The sequence below is a fragment of the Cervus canadensis genome, chromosome 11, assembly GCF_019320065.1.
Source record: "Cervus canadensis isolate Bull #8, Minnesota chromosome 11, ASM1932006v1, whole genome shotgun sequence".
Lineage (NCBI taxonomy): Eukaryota > Metazoa > Chordata > Mammalia > Artiodactyla > Cervidae > Cervus > Cervus canadensis.
The window spans coordinates 28,450,669-28,468,839 of NC_057396.1; the positions used below are offsets into that span (position 1 = coordinate 28,450,669).

The window sequence follows — 18,171 nt, forward strand, 5'->3', positions numbered from 1 at the left end:
CCTTTCCCCCTTCACTTGAAAATCTGCGGCTCATCCCTCATCCTCCCCAGCAGAGAGAGGGGCGGGGGCCAGGGAGCTCAGGCTGTACCCTGACCTGGCTGGTCCCTCCAGGGGGCACTCCAGGGAGCCAGAGGAGGCTGCCTGCCCCCTGCTCTTGCCTCACCGACAGGAACACCCAGCCTGCGTGAGATGATGGTTTCCTCTGTGCAGGAAACTGGGAGGTGAGCCTGAACAAGCCCGCCCTCCCCCACAGACTAGCGGGGGCGATGGACATGTAAACAGAAGGTAGGACTCTGGAAGAGCCAGACAGGACGCCACGAAGGCATCCTTGGCGAGGCGATCTGGGGCTAAGAGCACAGGGGTTAAAGCTCAGGTGTCTCAGCTGATGGCGAGGTTACTTCAGGCAAGTTGTTGAGCGGGCTTTTATCTTGGCCTCAGTTTCTTTATCGAGACGGGGCTTCCCGTGTGGATATGCAGGAGACGCTGCTTGTAAACTAAAATGAACAGGAACTCGTGCAGTACCTATCTGCCTTTGCAGAGGTGGAGACACCAGTGGCATCCTTGCTGAAGCTTGGAGAGGGGTTTTTGGTCATCTCTCCTTTTTTTTTTAAAAAAAAAAGGTTTTTTTCTCTTTCGTTTGTTTATATATTTATTTCTGATTGTGCTGGGTCTTTGTTGCTCCAAATGGAATTTCTCTGGTTGCAGCGGTCGGGGGCTATTCTTGGTTACGGCGTGTGGGCTTCCCATGGTGGTGGCTTCTCTCGCTGCAGAGGACAGGCTCTTGGTGCACAGGCTTCAGTAGTTGCTGCACATAGGCTCAGTCATTGCAGCTTGCAGGCTCAGTAGTTGTGTCTCAAGGGCTTAGTTGCCCTACTGCATGTGGGGTCTTCCAGGACCAGGGATTGAACCGGTGTTCCCCATATTGCAAGGCAGATTCTTAACCACTGGACCACCAGGGAAGCCCCCATCTCTCCTTTGACAGATGAAAACACACTTGTAGAGGGCATCGGCGCTCTTGCTGGAACTGGAGGCTTCCAGCCTGGCCCTCCCCTCTTTAAGCTCCAGACCGTGATGTCAGAGAGATGGGTCCTGCTCCCCCTGACTGTCAGCCTTCTGGGGGTGGGTCCAGAGCCAAAGGTGAGACGAGTCTTTACTGTGGTTGGAGCTTCCACAAGAGGAATCCAGAGACCAGCTCTGGCCGGTGGAGCCATGTGGCATCCATGGAACCTGTGAGAATTTTCCAGGGAAGCTGCTGCTGGTGCCTGGAGATGCCTGGCAAAGGCGGATGTGTGCATTTCATTGGGTTTCTAGCCAGCTGCCAGCCGACTCTCCTGTCTGCCCACCTCCAACACCCAGCAACAGAAATGGTTTGCCAGGGGATCCAGCTAGTAGAAAGATATTGGTAGCACACACACATATGTGTAGCTATAAAAGGGTTCCACTGGGAAAACAAACAAACTCTCTAAAAACCTAATGATGTTGAATTTCGATTTAGGTGACTTTCTTAGAAAGTGGAACTAAATGGAACTGGTGGAACTAAGTTGTGGGGTTTTTTTTCCCCCTCTCTAGTCAAGACAATGAAGAGGAGGGAAACTAGCAGGTATTAAGTTTCAGCTTAAATCTGTTCTCACAATGACCCCATGAAATTTGTATTATTCCCATTTTACAGATGAGGAAATGTGTTCAGAGAAGTTCAGTCACTTCTGGGGTGATGTATTTGAGATCCGAGGTCCTGGGTCTGGCTGAATAATGTAACATCGAACTGGCGTATGCGTGATTTCCATTTGTTCTGAGAAGGCAGGGCAAACATTGCCACCCCCATTTAGAGCTGGGGAAACGGAGCCTGGGAAAGATTCAAGTCACCTGCCAAGGTTCTCACAGTCAGCAAGTGACTCCACCAAAACTAGAGCCTGGATCTTCCTCCTTATGGTTCATGCATCCATTGAACCATTCAGCGGGCATTTATTGAAGAGCTGAGTAAGTGCCACGTGGTAGCCATGCTGGTTCTTATTTAGATGATGAGGCTTCCTGAAGGCAGGCGAGAGCCAAAGAGCTGTGCGGCTCAGTCCTGCCTCCGGTTAATGCAGTTCCCCGGCTCCCCACCCTGCTGGGTGAGAGAGCACCCCTGACCTCATTCCGTTCCTGACTTCTTTTTTCTGTTTGTGATTTTTATAGGACTTTAGTTGCTTTACGATATTGAGTTTGTCTCTGGTGTACAGCCAAGTGAATCAGCCACGTGTACATGTGTGTACCTATATCTCCTCTTTTTTGGATTTCCTTCCCGTTTAGGTCACCTCCATCCCTGATTTCTTTTCCTGTTTTCCTCTCCACCTCTCTCTTACGTCTTGCCTTCCTTCACAGTCTCCCTACCCTTCCCTGACCCCCCTGACTCTAGTAGCCCTGTCCCAGTTCAGCCCCTCTGCTCCATACTCTGCATGGCTCCCTCCTTCTGTGACTTAACCGTAGCCCCGCCAGAGGCAGGGGACTGGCCTCTCAACTCCCCCAGCCCTGGAGTCTCGGGGGACCTCAGCACCCCAGCTCCCCAGCCTCCACCTCCCCCCAGCCCTTCCCAGCCTCTCTCCTTGGTCTCCTCAGATTGGCCAGTGGCATGTGGCAGACGGCCTCAGCATGGACAGCCGCCTGTACGCCTCCAACATCTCTGACAGCCTCTTCAACACCACCCTGGTCGTCACCACCATCCTGGTAAGCGGGTGCCCCAGGGCTTCCCAGCTGCTGCTCCCTGGGGTGCCTCCTCCTTCTTGCAGCCTCCCCAGGAACAGAAGATGGGAGCTCTAATCACAGCGCCGAGGCCAATTTATGACAGTGTAATTAAACTCAAGTTGCTGCTTCATATGGAAATGATATCTGATGAGTTCCAAGGCAGCTGGGGAAGCGGGATGGGGTGGCGAGACGGCAGTTTGTAGATGTCTCTAATGGGGGCACCCCAACACCCGGGGCATCTGTGCGCGGCCAAGGGCAGGGCACCTTAAGACACAGGTGGGAGAAGCCCGCCGGCGTGGCCCCCGCTCTCTCGCGGCAGCCTGCTCGGTGCTTACGTGTACAAATTGCACCCCTGCCAGTGGACACCTGAACTCAGTGGGGTTTTATGGCCTGCGATGTCTTCATTTCCCAACGATCAAAGGAAAGTTCTCAATCTACAGAGAAAGGGACCATCTGCCTTTTTTATTTGATTCAATTCTCTTCGATGATTACCCAGCCCCTCCTGCTGTGTGTCAGGCACTGTGCTCATTCCTGGGGACACGAAGATGAGTAAGACTCAGTCTCTGTCCTCAAAGAGGCTGTAATTTAGTAGATGGCATGAGTCAAGTACATTCATGGCCAAAGTTGTTTTCTTCTCCCCTCCCCCCACCTCCAAGGACATCATATTTTTTAAGATTTGTCAATTAAACCAACTGCATATTTCCAGTAATAATGAGTTTTTCCCCTTCCTCCACCTCCTTTTAACTAATCAAAAGCCGACTTCCCTGTCTGGCCCAGCGTCTTATCAGCAAGAGATAACCAGTGTGGCTGCACTGATGTAATTCCAGCTCCAAACAGACCCAACTATTAGTGAGTCTGTTCAGCCTTATCATAGCTAACTGTGCAAAGTCTGGAAATGTGTCTGTTAAGAAAAGGACTGTCTTTTGAAAGATTAGGCTTTCAAGATAATGCAAAAGAGTTCAGGGACCTCCATCACTATGTTCATAAACTCCAGGGGCCCAGGAGCCCTGGACTGGAATAACTGATCTACTGTGAGCAGAGCAGGAAAAAAGCCAGGAAATAGGCTCGTGTCTAGTACTGCAGAGTTTGAAGGAGGGAGGGGTCCCATCCCACTGGGGAGGTCAGCAAAGCCTTCCAAGAAGAGGGACCATGAGGATGGGCCTCAAAAGACAGTGAGAGATAAGGAGGGAGAAGTGGACGACGGAGAGCCTTGTTGGGCACTCAGGAAATGCAGGAAAGCGCAGGTTGCTAGGACACAGGCATAGGTAGAGAGGGAAGGCCTGAGGCTGGCAAAGTGGGTTGGGTCCACAATGCTTAGGGACTTGAATGCCAACCAATGGGTTTTCCCTTCACGTGGTAGGAGACAGGGGTCACTGAATACTTCCATTCATTCACCAAGTATTTGGGGGGCATGCCTGTGTGCTGGGCGCAGTTCTGGGTGCTTGGGTGTAGATAGAGCCGGGAAAGGGGAGTGGGGTGCTGGCCTCACTGAGAAGGGCAGATCTGAGCAGAGACCTGATGGGGGTGAAGGGACATGTGGCGGTCTGGGAGGAATACTCCAGGCAGAGGGAATAGTCATAGCAAAGGATGGAGAGGCAATTCCAGCTCACAGAGTTTTTGCCAGCCCCCATCTCAGCTCAACCTTAGCTCATCCAAAGCAATGTGAAAACGTCAGCAGGATGAGGGGGTGATGGTGTCACATAGACCCCCGATCTGGGCATGCCTGGCTGAGCTGGGGCAACACAGCCACAGTCCTGGCTGAGGGGGACAGCACACAGCAAGATTGCTGGGACCTTCTCTGCCTCTGAAGGACGTCCCGAGTCTGTGCCCTGCTCCCCATCCTCAAGCATGTCCCAGTCCCCGGTGACCATTTGGGAGAGATCCTTGGCAAATGGTCATCCTGAATCATTTATCCCTTTTTTTTTTAATATACAAAGATCTTCATTACAGATTGGTTAAAATACACAAAATTTAGAAACAATATCTTTCAGAGTTGAGGACTGTTATTTAGGAGCTAAAACCAGATTTCGGAGAAATATGAACAGATGTGGGGAAAAAGTCACCATCTAAAGTTAACACACAAATGTTAATAATAGTATTTGAGTTACCACTGCATTGAATACCCATTTTTCTACTTTTCTACCTTTTTTTCCATTTATTTTTATTAGTTGGAGGCTAATTACAATATTGTAGTGGTTTTTGCCATACATTGACATGAATCAGCCATGGATTTACATGTTTCCCATCCCAATCCCCCCTCCCGCCTCCCTCCCCGTCCCATCCCTCTGGGTCTTCCCAGTGCACCAGCCCCGACCACTTGTCTCATGCATCCAACCTGAGCTGGAGATCTGTTTCGCCCTTGATAATATACATGTTTCAATGCTATTCTCTCAGAACATCCCACCCTCGCCTTCTCATTTATCCCTTATAACCCAGCACATAGCCCTGTTGTGTCCTGCTCCTGACAGGGTGCAGTTGGGACTTGTGATTTATTGGTTAACACCAGCTAATACACAGAATTGTTGCTGTTGTGGTTTAGTTGCTGAGTCGTATCCAACTCTTTGTGATCCCAGGGACTGTGGCCTGCCAGGCTCCTCTGTCCATGGGCATTCTCCAGGCAAGAATACTGGAGCGGGTTGCCATGCCTTCCTCCAGAGGAATACACCGGGTTAGCTGCAGCAAATACCCCACCTTGTGTCAGAACCCGGGTTAAGCTTTTTGCCCACATCACTATCTTCCGTTCTCCCAACACCCCTGCCAGGACAGGGCCCCAGGCCAGCACTCAGCCCCCACACTTTCCAAAATGCCTGTGACTCCTCTCTCTAGCATTGGCTTTGTGTTTATTCACTCTAAATATGCCAGTGTATTTTAAATTAACTTAAGAGTGCTCAGGGAGAAGACTTTTGTGAAACTCCTCGGGGTCATTAAAGATACCTTAGGAGGTTGCCTTCCAACCCAGACATGGAAACCCCCCAGCTGTGATCTGGAGGTGAGGCCACTTCAGCACTTTTCACCCACACAGTCCGTGGGTGCTGAACACGAGCCAGGTGGGGACAGCAGGAGGAGTCAGTCCCAGGCACACACACGTTCTGCCTGGGAGGCAGCAGGTGTAGGAGGATAGAGAATGTGTGTGTGGGACCCTGGCTGGGAGCACAGTAGGAATTCTGAAACGTGGGTGGGCGAAGAGGAGGCAATGGGACCCCAAGGACAGTATTCCATTAGGTTAAACAGAAGGACGGAGAAGAGCCCTTGAGCCAAGGACGGCTTGTATGGAAGGCGGGGAGCCTGGCTGCATCTCACTGACAGGACCGTGCACTTGATCATGAACCAGAATCACATCACCTTCAACTCAGAGGTCCCTCCCCCTGGCTCGGAACCTCCTACCTTTCCCTCTTCTGCTTCACACCCACAAGACTGCTCTTGCCCTTCCTCCCCTCATGACCTCTGGTCTGCCTGGCTCCCCATCTTCCCCAGCCCAGAGGTCCCTTCCAGCCTGAGCTCAGCAAACCAGCACTTCAGCACTTCCCTCTCTCGGCTTCTAGAATCATCTCCACCGTGATGCTCAGCCATCTCACCTCCTGCCCGTCTCTGAGTCCACCTCTCCTTCCAAGTCCTGCCCCCAGCTGCCTCTCTGCGTTCAGCCTCCTAACTCAGCTGGACCTGGGCAACCCCAGGCTCCTCTCTGTCACCCCCATCGTATCCCCTGAGCAAACCCCTCCAGAGGAACCAAGCCTTCCCTCCTGCCCCCAGCACGACTCTGGCACAGTTCTTATGTCTGCCCTCCTCCCTTCCTCTCTGAACCTGCATCTATGCTCTCCACCCTACCCCCAGGCCCACTTCCCGGACTCAAGTTCGCCTTGACCCTGGCTCTCCTGGGACCTTACTGACCTGACTTACACTTCTCTTTCTTCCTTCTCTATCTTGCCTTTTCTAGGGATTCCTCCCTTTCTACCTACATACATTCTCTGGTCCCTCCCATTCTAAGACCACCTCACCTACACCCTGCTGCCCTTGGACTACCCTCCAGTTTAGGGGATCATCCATCAAGGGGTCAGTGGGCACCGTTGCTGGTAGAGGGGAACTGAAGTTTGGAGAGAGACGTGCCTGGGAGCGGTTGGGTGGAGAAGGCTCTGCCGGCTGGCCCTTATCTCCTAACCTCCCAACAAGCCCGGCCCTCCCCCGTGCACCTCTCATTCAGGCCCATCCCTCTAGGCTTCTGCCATCACCTCCCCCCAACACCCCCAACCTGCCTTCGAACATCTCCAGTGACACGTGACCCAGTTGCCCTTTCACAGCCCTGCTTCCTCTCTGGGTGGGAATGCCTGCCTTCTTCTGCTTGAAATCCCCACCTCCTTGACTTTCATGATCACGTTTTCCTGATTTTCGGCTTTTCTGGCTGCTTCTGCTTTGTCCTGCTCTGTGGCTGCCCTTCATTCACCCCCGCCCCGCCCCACCCGGATCAGGTCTTATCCCTCTGCTGTCCTTCCCCCTCCATGGTCTCCCATATCCTGCAGCTTCAGCCACCACCTCTATCTAGAGGCTGCCTTATCTATGCCCCCTATCCTGCCCTCACTCCATGTTCCAATATTCAGTCGCATGTTTGCTCCTGAGTCGCCTACCAACACCTCAAATTCAACATGTTCCCAAACCTCTTCCTTTCCAAACCATCCACGGCCATGATGACACCATCCTGAGTCTCCTGCTCAGGCTCCAAGGGTCTGAGGATCCTCCCCCTGTGCCCCACACCCATCCTGGCATCTACCTGACCCTCTCTGTGTCCTGTCCAGCTCTGAAACCCACCTGAGCCAAAGCACAGCTCAGGAATCAGCATCTCCTAGCAGGAGAGGGTCTGTCCTCACTCCCAGACCTTCTCTCTCTCTCACTTTGTCATATTCTTCACTCATGTCCTTGAGTCTTTAAAACTGTGAGTACTTCCCTACTATATATGTGTGATGTACCTCGCCCTGGCATCCAAGGCCCGTGCTGACCCTAATTCATCTTTCTAAATTTATCCTCCCATCCCACCCCTACCCACAAGCCAGGCTCCCACTCAAAGGCACCTCCACATCTGCTGAATGGGACGAGCTCCATCTCACTGGGGATTATGTCCTTGATCCTGCCTTTCCCCTGCCCGTGCAGCCCTCTGTCCACCGCCACTTCCATCTGTCAGTGTTCTGTCATCCTCCGGAGCCCAGCTTGCATCCCACCTCCTCCATGGAAACCTCCCTGGTCATTTCACCTGAGAGACCCAGCCCTTCTCCCAACACCCACGGCTGGACCCATTCTGCCTTGGGTTGCAGTCATACAGTGCATTTAAGAACCTCACCTGTTCTGTCATCAGCATCCTTGCATCTCATAATGCCCTGAGATCAGTCTGTGTGGAATAAACAAAAGGAAAGGGGGGAAAAGGACGGAATGAAATGGGAGATGGGGTCAGATGATGACCTTAAACAAGGTAGAGGGGCTTCCACTGAACCCTCTGTGCAGTGAGACCCTTGCGTGTTCCTGGTAAGAGAAGTGCCTTGAAGTCAGGAAAGGGAAGTAACTGCCACCTCCAAAGTGTCCCATTACCCAAGCCACTTCCCTCCTCCACCCCATCTTCTCCCCAACCTCCTGTGTCCCCAGTCCCCTCATCACATGTGGCTGAGACGCCAGGGCTAAGATGAGAATGACAGCTGCCCAGTTTTGCTGCAGGAAAACCCGTATTTAATGCTGAAGGGGAACCACCAGGAAATGGAAGGCAACGACCGCTACGAGGGCTTCTGTGTGGACATGCTCAAGGAGCTGGCGGAGATCCTCCGGTTCAACTACAAGATCCGTCTGGTCGGGGACGGCGTGTACGGCGTGCCCGAGGCCAATGGCACCTGGACGGGCATGGTCGGGGAGCTGATCGCTCGGGTAAGGAAAGAACAGGTGGTTTGGATCTGGGGGTGGGCCGGGGAGGCTGGTGGAAGGACAGAAGGTTGTGCTGTATGCTTATGAACCCACTGTTTATTCAGTCAATCAGTCATGCTGTTTTCATTTATTCGCCCATTCATTGCACGAATCTTCCCTGAGCTGGCACCGAGCCAGGCATTGGTGGTATAGATACATTGGTATTGGTCATTGGTGAATAAGATCACCATGATCCTTGCCCTGTGGCTCTTCTGGTCCCAGTCTAGAACCTGTAATGGCTAAGGAATAGAGGCCTTGACCAATAAACGCGACTTAGAGATTGGGTTCACTTCTTGGATAATTCAGGTGCTTTTTGTTTTACTTTTTAAAAAATTATTTATTTTTGGCTTCGCTGGGTCTTCATTGCTGCACAAGGGCTTTCCTCTAGTTGCAGCAGACAAGGGCTCCTCTCTAATTGCCATGAACAGGCTCCTCATTGTGATGCCTTCTCTGGTTGTGAAGCACCAGCTCTCGGATGCACAGGCTCAGCGGTTGTGGCACACAGGCTTAGTTGCCCTGTGGCATGTGGGATCTAGGGCTTCCCAGGTGGCGCTAGTGGTGAAGATTCCACCTGCCAATGCAGGAGAAGTAAGAACCACAGGTTTGATCCCTGGCTCGGAAAGATCACTCCACTCCAGTATTCTTGCCTGGAGAATCCCATGGACAGAAGAACCTGGCGGGCTACAGTCCAAAGGATCACAAAGAGTCAGACACAACTGAAGCGACTTAGCACACACACATGTAGGATCAGTTGGATACAACTGAAGTGACTTAGCACACACACATGTGGGATCTAGTTCCTGGAGCAAGGATCAAACCCGTGTCCCCTGCATTGGCAGGCAGACTCTCAACCACTGGACCACCAGGGGAGTTCCAGTTTTGATTATTTTTGATTATCAGTACCGTTGGCAGAGTTTAGACAGGTCCCGAGAGTGTAGAACACAGCTACATCAGCTGACTTTGACACTTGAGAAGGGCTGTCAAAGAGACATGGTTAAATAACAAGGGAAAAGGGACCGACTGTCAGAGGCATTGGTCACAGTTACGGCTATTCTGTTACTTCTAGTATTATTTTCTGCTATCCTTAATGTGCTCTTCCAGACCAGGGCCACGGTGCACTTGGGAGGGCTATAAATTTTCAGGGTGAATGTGGAGACTTGATTAAAATGTAGGTGAGCATCCTCAAATGTCAATCATCATTCAGTTAGAGCAAGACTGTAGAAAGTTCTTCCAGGGCCAGAGCGTTTGTTTTCTTGGCACAAACCACTAACATCTGTAAAAACTAAGTTGCTATTAATTCACTGTCTGTATTTCCATAACTGAGTGTTTCTCGTCAGGGTAGGTAATTGGCACCCAATGCAGAGACCACAGACCTAGGTTCTTGGAGTGACTTTGAACCGACCGGTCTCCGTCTGTGCTTTCCAAGTTCAGGAGGAGCCCCTGCAGCCTCCCAGCCAGTGCCAGCGTGTAGGGGGCCTTACATACATCATCTCTAATCCTCTCAGAACGTACCTTTTATTAATAGTTCATCATTATCCTCGTTTTACAAATGTGCCACCTAAACAGAGAGCTTGAATGATTTGTCTGAAGGCACGCCGTCAGGGTGAGATAGGGTTGGGATTTGAACCCAGATGCGTCTAACTCCAGAATCCCACCATAGCACACGACCTCAGCTGGACTGAGATGTCACCAAGGAAATTCCGCATAAGCCCAGTCCCTTCCTTTGTGTTGTCCATCCCTCTCACCTTTGCTTGCTTTTTTCTCTCCTTCTTTCCTCTCATCTCTTTATCTGTTAAATTAACATGATTGTAATCTTTTATATATGGGCTTTCCAGGTGGCTCGCTGGTAAAGAATCGCCTGCCAATGCAGGAGACATGGGTTCGATCCCTGGGTTGGGAAGATTCCCTGGAGAAGGAAATGGCACCCCACTCCAGTATTCTTGCCTGGAGAATCCCATGGACAGAGGAGCCTGGCAGGCTACAGTCCACAGGGTTGCAAAGAGATGGACATGACTGAGTGACTGAGTATGCATGCCACATTTTATATGTACCAAACTTGGGATAAAAGATACATTTTTTAAATCCCAGTCTCCAAGGATAAAAATGTTAGTTGGGGTATTGAATAAGCAATCCTTGGCAATGCATGATGGAAAGTTCTATGTAGTCAAAAGCGTGTGGAAGGTATTTAAGGGCTGAGGTGGGATGGTGGTTAGGAGTTTTCCTGATAGCATTTGCAGTGACTCAGCAGGGCCAGCAGCAAGTCTTGTTTAGTGACACCGTGAATTGTCCAGTTCCTAGAGTCCAGGAGGGAGGCCTTGCTGGCAGAGTGAGGCTTGCAGGCAATCATGAAAGACCATAGGAGGCCCAAGGGGCCCTGAGAGCCTCTCACAGGGACAGGCTGGGGGCGAAGCCTTCTGCCATCTTTGAGGTTCAACCCCCTAGCCGATGATGCCCACGCGTCCCGTATAAAGGATGGGGGTCCCCAAAAAGGGTTCAGGTTAGCTCCTGAACCCCTCCCCCAAGGCAGTCTTACTGTTTAGAACCCCGGTCGAGGCGCCCTCTAGTGGTTAAACCTCAGAAAGCTGAACCGCCCCTCCTCCTGTCTTACGGACTCGGTGACCTTGAGCGGTTTCTTCAGCTCCCTTGCACTGCCTTGTGACTTGTGGGGTGACTTCAGGGATGTCGGAGTCGGTGCACAGCCATCCCCTTATCAGCCCCTTAATGAGCTGTGACGTGGACTGGCAGGAAGAGGAAAGGATCCAGGACTCAAGGACATGCAGCTCCATACTGAATGATTTGGGCAATCAGACTGGGATCTTAAAATTCACCCCAGATCAGCTTTCAAGTCAAAACACTGCTGCTTTGGTCTCATCAAGACGTGGCTGGGTAGTATTAATTAATTAAGGAATTAATTCATTCTTTCAATACATATGCTGGCCCTGATCTTCCCCAGGTTCAGTGCTTGATATGTCTGCCCCGATGTCTCCTAGGATCACAACAGTCCTAAGGCCCGCAGACCCCCTGTGTGACCCCTTCCCCAAGTTGCACAGATGAGAGGTTATAACAGCAAAGCCTTGGGGTTGGCTAGCCAGTGTCCTAGACAGAAGAGACCTCAGAGGTCATCTCACCTAAATTTGTTACTTATATACAGATGAGGAAATGCAGGCTCAAGGAGGTTAAATAACCTGCCAAAATCACACAGCTGGTAAGTTTAGAGTCAGCATTTAAACCCTGGTCCAGCTGACTTGGGGCTTCCCTGCTGGCTCAGACGGTAAAGAGTCTGCCTGCAATGCAGGAGACCCGGATTCGATCCCTGGGTCAGGAAGATCTCCTGGAAGAGAGCATGACAACCCGCTTCACTATTCTTGGCTGGAGAATCCCCATGGACAGAGAAGCCTGGAGGGGTACAGTCGCTGGGGTCCCAAAGAGTCGGACACGACTGAGTGAGCTGACTTCAGTGCTCATGGTCTGAGAGTGGGAATCTTGATGTTAAACCTAATGTCAGTTCACTTACTTACTAGCTGTGTGTTCTTGGGCAACATTTTTTATCCTTCTCACCCCCATCCCCCAAAGCTTCAGTGTTTATCCAGAAAGAATTTTTGTAAGGATTTAAAATAACACACACATGAGCATGCCCACACCCACAGAAACTTTGATAGACAGAAATCTCTTTATTTAGATCATTTGAGGAATGCAGTAGCCTCCTGGATGCAGAGTGATGCAGCCTAGAGAGTCATCTCCTGGGTCATCTCCACTGGGTGTTCTAGAGCCTCAGTCTTTCATATCCACAGTCACCTGCTTACTGTGGGGCTTGCACTCATGGCGTGTTAGTTATGAAAGAGCATTCAAACATATTTTCTGCTTACTTTTGAAAATCATCAGAGTATGTCTTTCAGTGTAAATCCTGTTAAAAGTAGGAGTGTGGTTGGAGTGAAAACAAGTGACTTCACATCATCTGGGCAGGTGGCTGGCCTCTCACCCCCCAGGGCCATATCTGGGTAGGGGAGATGTGCAGTGTGTCTGTTTGGGAGCCTCTTGGGTCTGGATTCATTTTGCCCCCAGTCAAACCCTTCACAAGCTGAGCCCACAGCTGTGATGGTGTGTTTTGCTGGAAGTGTACTTGGCAGAGGGGAGGAGATAGACTAAAGATTGAAGAAGAAGATGCCCTTGGAACAGTCTCAACATCCTCCTGTGTCACCCCAGTATATTTATTTAAACTGAATTTTTCATTGAAATTGTTGGAGGTATTCAGATACAGAGTTGAATGAGACAGACACTGGGTCACTCTTTGATGGAGGACCAGTTGGGTAAAAGCAGAGTGAGAAAGGCTAGGATGGGGAGGTAGAGGGGCTGGTGAGAGGACTGGAGGAGGGCCTCCTGACTCTGCTTTTGATGTGTAGGGAAGACACCTGCAGGAGATGTTGCTTGACTTGAATCTTTAAGGACCAGGAGAAGTTGGCCAGGGAGAGCAGGGATGTGGAGAGAGAAGATCAAGCCAGGAGGAAGGGAACCAGGCAGAGTCCACGGCTTGGAGACAGGAAGGGGCATGGTAGTTTCCGTTTTAGGATGTTACAGCTGGAACAGAGCGTGGTGGGAAGTGAGCCTAGGGAGTGGGCGGTGGCCTATACGGCCTTCTACAGTGTGGAACATAGATGGGTGAGGGATGGGAAAGTCCTGGAGGCAGGGGAACCAGGGAGAAGACTGAATTGTTGCAAGAGGTGATGAGAACCAAAAGTAACTTAGGAATCAGAAGAAGCCTTCAAAAGCTGTCTTTAAAGGTAACAGTTTTTCTGTAATATAGAATGACTCAGTGGTGAAGAATCCTCCTGCCAGTGCAGGAGACAGGAGTTCCATCCCTCACTTGGGAAGATCCCCTGGAAAAGGAAATGGCAATCCACTCCAGTATTCTTGCCTGGAGAATCCCATGGACAGAGGAATCTGGAGAGCTACAGTCCACGGGGTCGTAAAAGAGTCAGACAGACTTAGCGATGAAACAATAAATACGATCTTTATAAAATATATGTGTTTTAAAAAACAAAGAAACAAAAATTACTTGTAATTCCACCAGTCAGTAATACCCGTGGTTAACATTTCAATATGATCCCTTCTGATTTCTTGATGAGTGTGTACTTACACAAGTTTTTTTCTTAAGTGAGATCATAGTATAATTCTGTTTGGTAACTTGTGGAAGGTATTTAACCGATGCGTTGTCCGGACTCAAGGACTGAATGGGCGTGGCCCGTGCAGAGGGAGGAGAGTAGAATGAATGACACCCGGGTTTCTCTTGTGGACACTGATGTGCACGTCTGGGTGGATCGTGCTGCCAGTCTTTGAAGTGGAAAACCCAGGAGAAAAATAGGTCTGGGAGGAAAGAGGGGGATGATTCCCGCTTTGGAAGCGGTAACTGTGGAAAGCCTTTTGGATGCGTAGGTAGAGATGCTCAGCAGCGAGTTGGTTAGAATGGGCTCTGCGGCTCCAGGCGTAGGTGCTGGCGTGGTTGGCGAGCTGTGGTTTGCAGCTGTGAGGAGGGACGGAACCCTCTGGGAGAAAATCATACATTCAGGAGGGCGGTGAGGGAGGAGAGCCTGTGAAGGCTGCTGAGAGAGGCGGGTAAAGAAGCTTCCCACCTCTTGAAAGGAAGCACAAAAGAGCCTCCCGTCAGATTTAGAATGCAGAAGCCACGGACGAGAGGGGTTTCGGTGGGTGGCTGGATTGAAATCACACTGCAATGGTTGAATCATTGTGGAATACTCTTTACAGAAGCTTCGCTCTTGTGGGAAAGCAAGATAAAGGGTTGTAGCTAGAAGGAGCTGTGGAGCTGAAAGGTTGGCTGTTGTTTAAAATGAAATCGCTCGTGGAAGCAGCTGCTGGGACTCGAGAGCGCGTGCGTCTCTTAGGCATTGGGGAGAGCAGGGATGGTCACGTGGCTGGAGCGGAGTCCTGGTGGGGATCACGGTGGGCAGGACAGGGGGCGGGGAGGCGCATTCGTGAAGGGGTTTGCGGTCCTCGCGGAGACACGGACAGGTCACTGGGAAACAGTGCAGTCAGGGGTGTGTCTGTCCTGGCTGTTGTCCTTGTCACCCCCCCCCCCACACACACACACGTATGCGTTGATTTCATGTTTGAAACTGCGTTCCCAGCCCTGATTCTTTATCCTCCATAAGGGCTCTGTGAAGTGGACCTATGGGTGAATACCCTGCGGCTTAGAAGTACAAATGATTCACCCCTGGTCCCACAGCCAGCAGATGGGCACCTGAGTCCTCATGGCCTCTCCTGATGGACTCACACTGTCATCTCCCTCCAGCCATGAATGGTGCTCTCTTCTGAGAGGCCTTTCTAGGCAGAGCCTGTGGAGGATGCCCAGAACGTGGTACCCACGTCTGACTCTGGCCCATAAAGGGGCTGCACTTTATTTGTAAAGTGAGTGGATGACCTCTCTGACCCCTTCTCCGCTCCCCCAGTTGTGTGTGAAGCTTTCTTTGTGGGTTCAGCCCTGAGCAGTGGTATCCTGGAAGGGGAGAGATTGCATTTCACATCCTAGGGGCCCAGCTTGGGAAGGACTAAAGCGTGTTCAGGAAGAGAGAGAGAGCCCCCCTCAAGCTTCAAAGCTCAGAACCATGTCCCCTGTTGGCAGTCAACGCCAGGTTGGCAGAACAGCCCATTTAGGTTCAAAGAGAAAGGGGCTTTAGAAGGCTTAGATTCAAGGCTCATAAGCTTTGGACATCAAATAGCTCTTACCAATGACATTTTGATGAATTAAGTGTAGATGAAGCTGAAATGCCTCATTCCTTTCCCCTCCTGGGCCCCTAGGAGAAAGGATTGTGGAGACGGTTTGCCGAGGCCTGGCAGGGTGGGTTGTCTGTGGCCTCAATCCACTGGGAAAGTTGTTCAGAGACATTTTGCTGAACTAAAAAAAAAAAAAAAATACAACTAGTCCCCTGGGATTCCTTTTCACCTTGAAGCCAGAGACTATTTTAACTGAAAATAGGTCATAGAATTCTATTCTTTAAAATCAAGATACTGATCCAGGGGCTAAAACTGAATGCTCTACTCTTTTCCCATGTGACAGCCATGTTCAAGGGTGGGGACTTTCTCTTCCTCTTAAAGCCTGGTCCCTGTGTTTACTCAGATAGGAGGAGGTGGGCTCCAATGATAATTCAGCAAGTCATTCATTCATTCATTCACTCATTCATCAAAGTGCCCACTCTCTGACAAGCACCATTGGGATGGGAGGAATTGCTGGTAAGGAGTTCAGGACCTACTCAAAGAGACAAGTGAACCACAAATTCCAGTACCGTGTGATACATGCTCTATTAATAATATTAACAGTGCTGACAAAGATCCACATAATCAGAGCTGTGGTTTTTCCAGTGGTCACGTATGGATGTGAGAGTTGGACCATAAGGAAGGCTGAGTACTAAAGAATTGATGCTTTTGAATTGTGGTACTGGCAAAGATCCTGGAAAGTCCCTTGGACAGCAAGGAGATTAAACCGGTCAATCCTAAAGGAAATCAACCCTGTATATTCATTGGAAGGACTGATGCTGAAGCTCCAATACTTTGGCCACCTGATGCAAAGAGCCAACTCATAGGAAAAGACCCTGATGCTGGGAAAGATTGAGGGCAGGAGGAGAAGCGGGTGACAGAGGACGAGATGGTTGGATGGCATCACCGACTCGATGGATGTGAGTTTGAGCAAACTCCAGGAGATAGTGAAGGACAGGGAAGCCTGGTGTGCTGCAGTCTATGGGGTCACAAAGAGTTAGGCACAACTTAATGACTGAACGACAACAACAATGATGAAGATAACAATGACCGACATTTATTAAGTGTTTCCTGTGGGCCAGGCACTGTTTTACACACTTGACTCGTTTGTCTTCATGATAACCAGATGTTCCAGGTGAGGAAACTGAGTCACGAAGCAGATAACGTGGGTCACATGGGTAGTGAGCGACACTGGTAGGGCTGGCGGACGCACGAACAAGGTTTGTACAGGAGTGAGCAGGGAAGGACTCACCCAGGAAGGGACCGTGGAACAGAGTGTTGAGGATGGAGGAGCATCATCTCAGTAGAAAAGAATATTTTAGGTGCAGAAAATACTGAGATTATCCAGGCAGTGCAAATGGTTCTGTGCGGCTGGCATCAAGTATGGCAGGGAGTGGAGGCGGGTAGAGCTATAGGCAGGGGCCAGTGGTGACAGGATTTATATGTTTGTATACTTAAACTATGTCCAGAGGGCTAACGGGGAGCTTTTGAAGAGAGAGAGAGGTGGTTGGTTTGTTTTATTCCAGGAGGGGAGGAGTGCTGTAATTGGCTTTGGTCCCAGAAAGTTAGTCCGGGAGGCGAGATGGGGATGAATTGGATGTGGGAAGACCAGATTCAGTTATGCTTATCAGAGAGCGGTCCAGGGATGCAGGGGGCGGGATGGGGCCTGAATGAAAGCAGGGTCAGTGAAGATGACCGGGAGAAAACGGCGACAGTGTGGGGTCTCGGCCTTTCTTTCTAGGACCTACTGAGTGCGGGAGCTCCCCTTTCCTGGGGACTTTTAAGCAGGTTGTCCTGCTTCTCAGGAAAAGAGGGAAGGCTGTCTGACTCTGGGCAAGGTCCTTCCTGGACTGGCTTCATGCGGCATGTGTGTCAAGCAGTGGTCCCTGCATACAACCCCCGAGAGGTGGGAAGGGAGGAAATCCATCTTGTCTGGTTCATTATCCACAGGCTGTTGTCCTTGAGAATAAAAGGGCCAGAGCCCTGGGCTGCTTCCTGGACCACAACCGCCTTTGCTCTCCATCTCTCGTCAGACCCTCCCTTACAACTGTCTGTCTCATCTGGAGTCCTCAAAGGTTCCTTTCTATTACCCGAGTCCTTTCACCCACCCGATAAAAAGCCAATGAAAGCAGTTTTGAAACTGCAGCCACTGTGCCTTTCTTCTGAGATGTCTGTCTCAGCTGCTGCCCATGCAGCTGGGTGCTGCTGTCTGTCTCTGTGACCGCTGTCCTCTCTCCACATTTACGGCTGGGGTGCACACCCCCCAGAAGACTGCAGCTGGGCCTCTGGACCCTCAGCCTGCAATGAACATGAGCCCCAGACAATACCTACCTGGCCGTCACCGGCTTTCAGCTGAGGGCTCTGTCGTGGGCCTTCAGATTTTTTCCTCTTGCTCTCCATGGCTCTGTAGAGAATTAGAATGGGGGGAGTGGTCATCTGATGAAGGCACCCTGTCCTTATTCAAAGCTGAGCCCCCAGGAGGGAGAGGAGGACGAGGACAGCTGCTGACAAGGGCAGCCACTATGTAGGAACTCGGCAGATGCTATTTCATTTAATCCGTGCATGGTCTGAGAGGGATTATTACTCCATTTTACAGATGAAATGGAGGCTCAGAGAGTCAACAATGAACCCAAGCACAGACTCACAGCAAGCAGCCAGAGCCCAGATTCATATGCTATCTTGTGCATGCCTTACTGCACCACCAGGGACGCATGAGAACTGGGGGCTGGAATGGAGCATGATTTTGGTACA

At 50.8% G+C, this 18,171-nt stretch overlaps 1 protein-coding gene across 2 annotated transcripts in view; it reads left to right on the plus strand.

Annotated features, from left to right (window-relative positions):
* The window catches only part of GRIK4 (glutamate ionotropic receptor kainate type subunit 4), a 484,233-nt gene that overhangs the window by 393,120 nt on the left and 72,942 nt on the right, over positions 1-18,171 (plus strand). For both annotated transcript variants that reach the window (XM_043482502.1, XM_043482503.1), the window contains exons 11-12: positions 2,596-2,703; positions 8,416-8,619. In XM_043482502.1, coding sequence (XP_043338437.1) covers positions 2,596-2,703; positions 8,416-8,619 — 312 coding nt within the window. The remainder of the gene's footprint in view (positions 1-2,595; positions 2,704-8,415; positions 8,620-18,171) is intronic.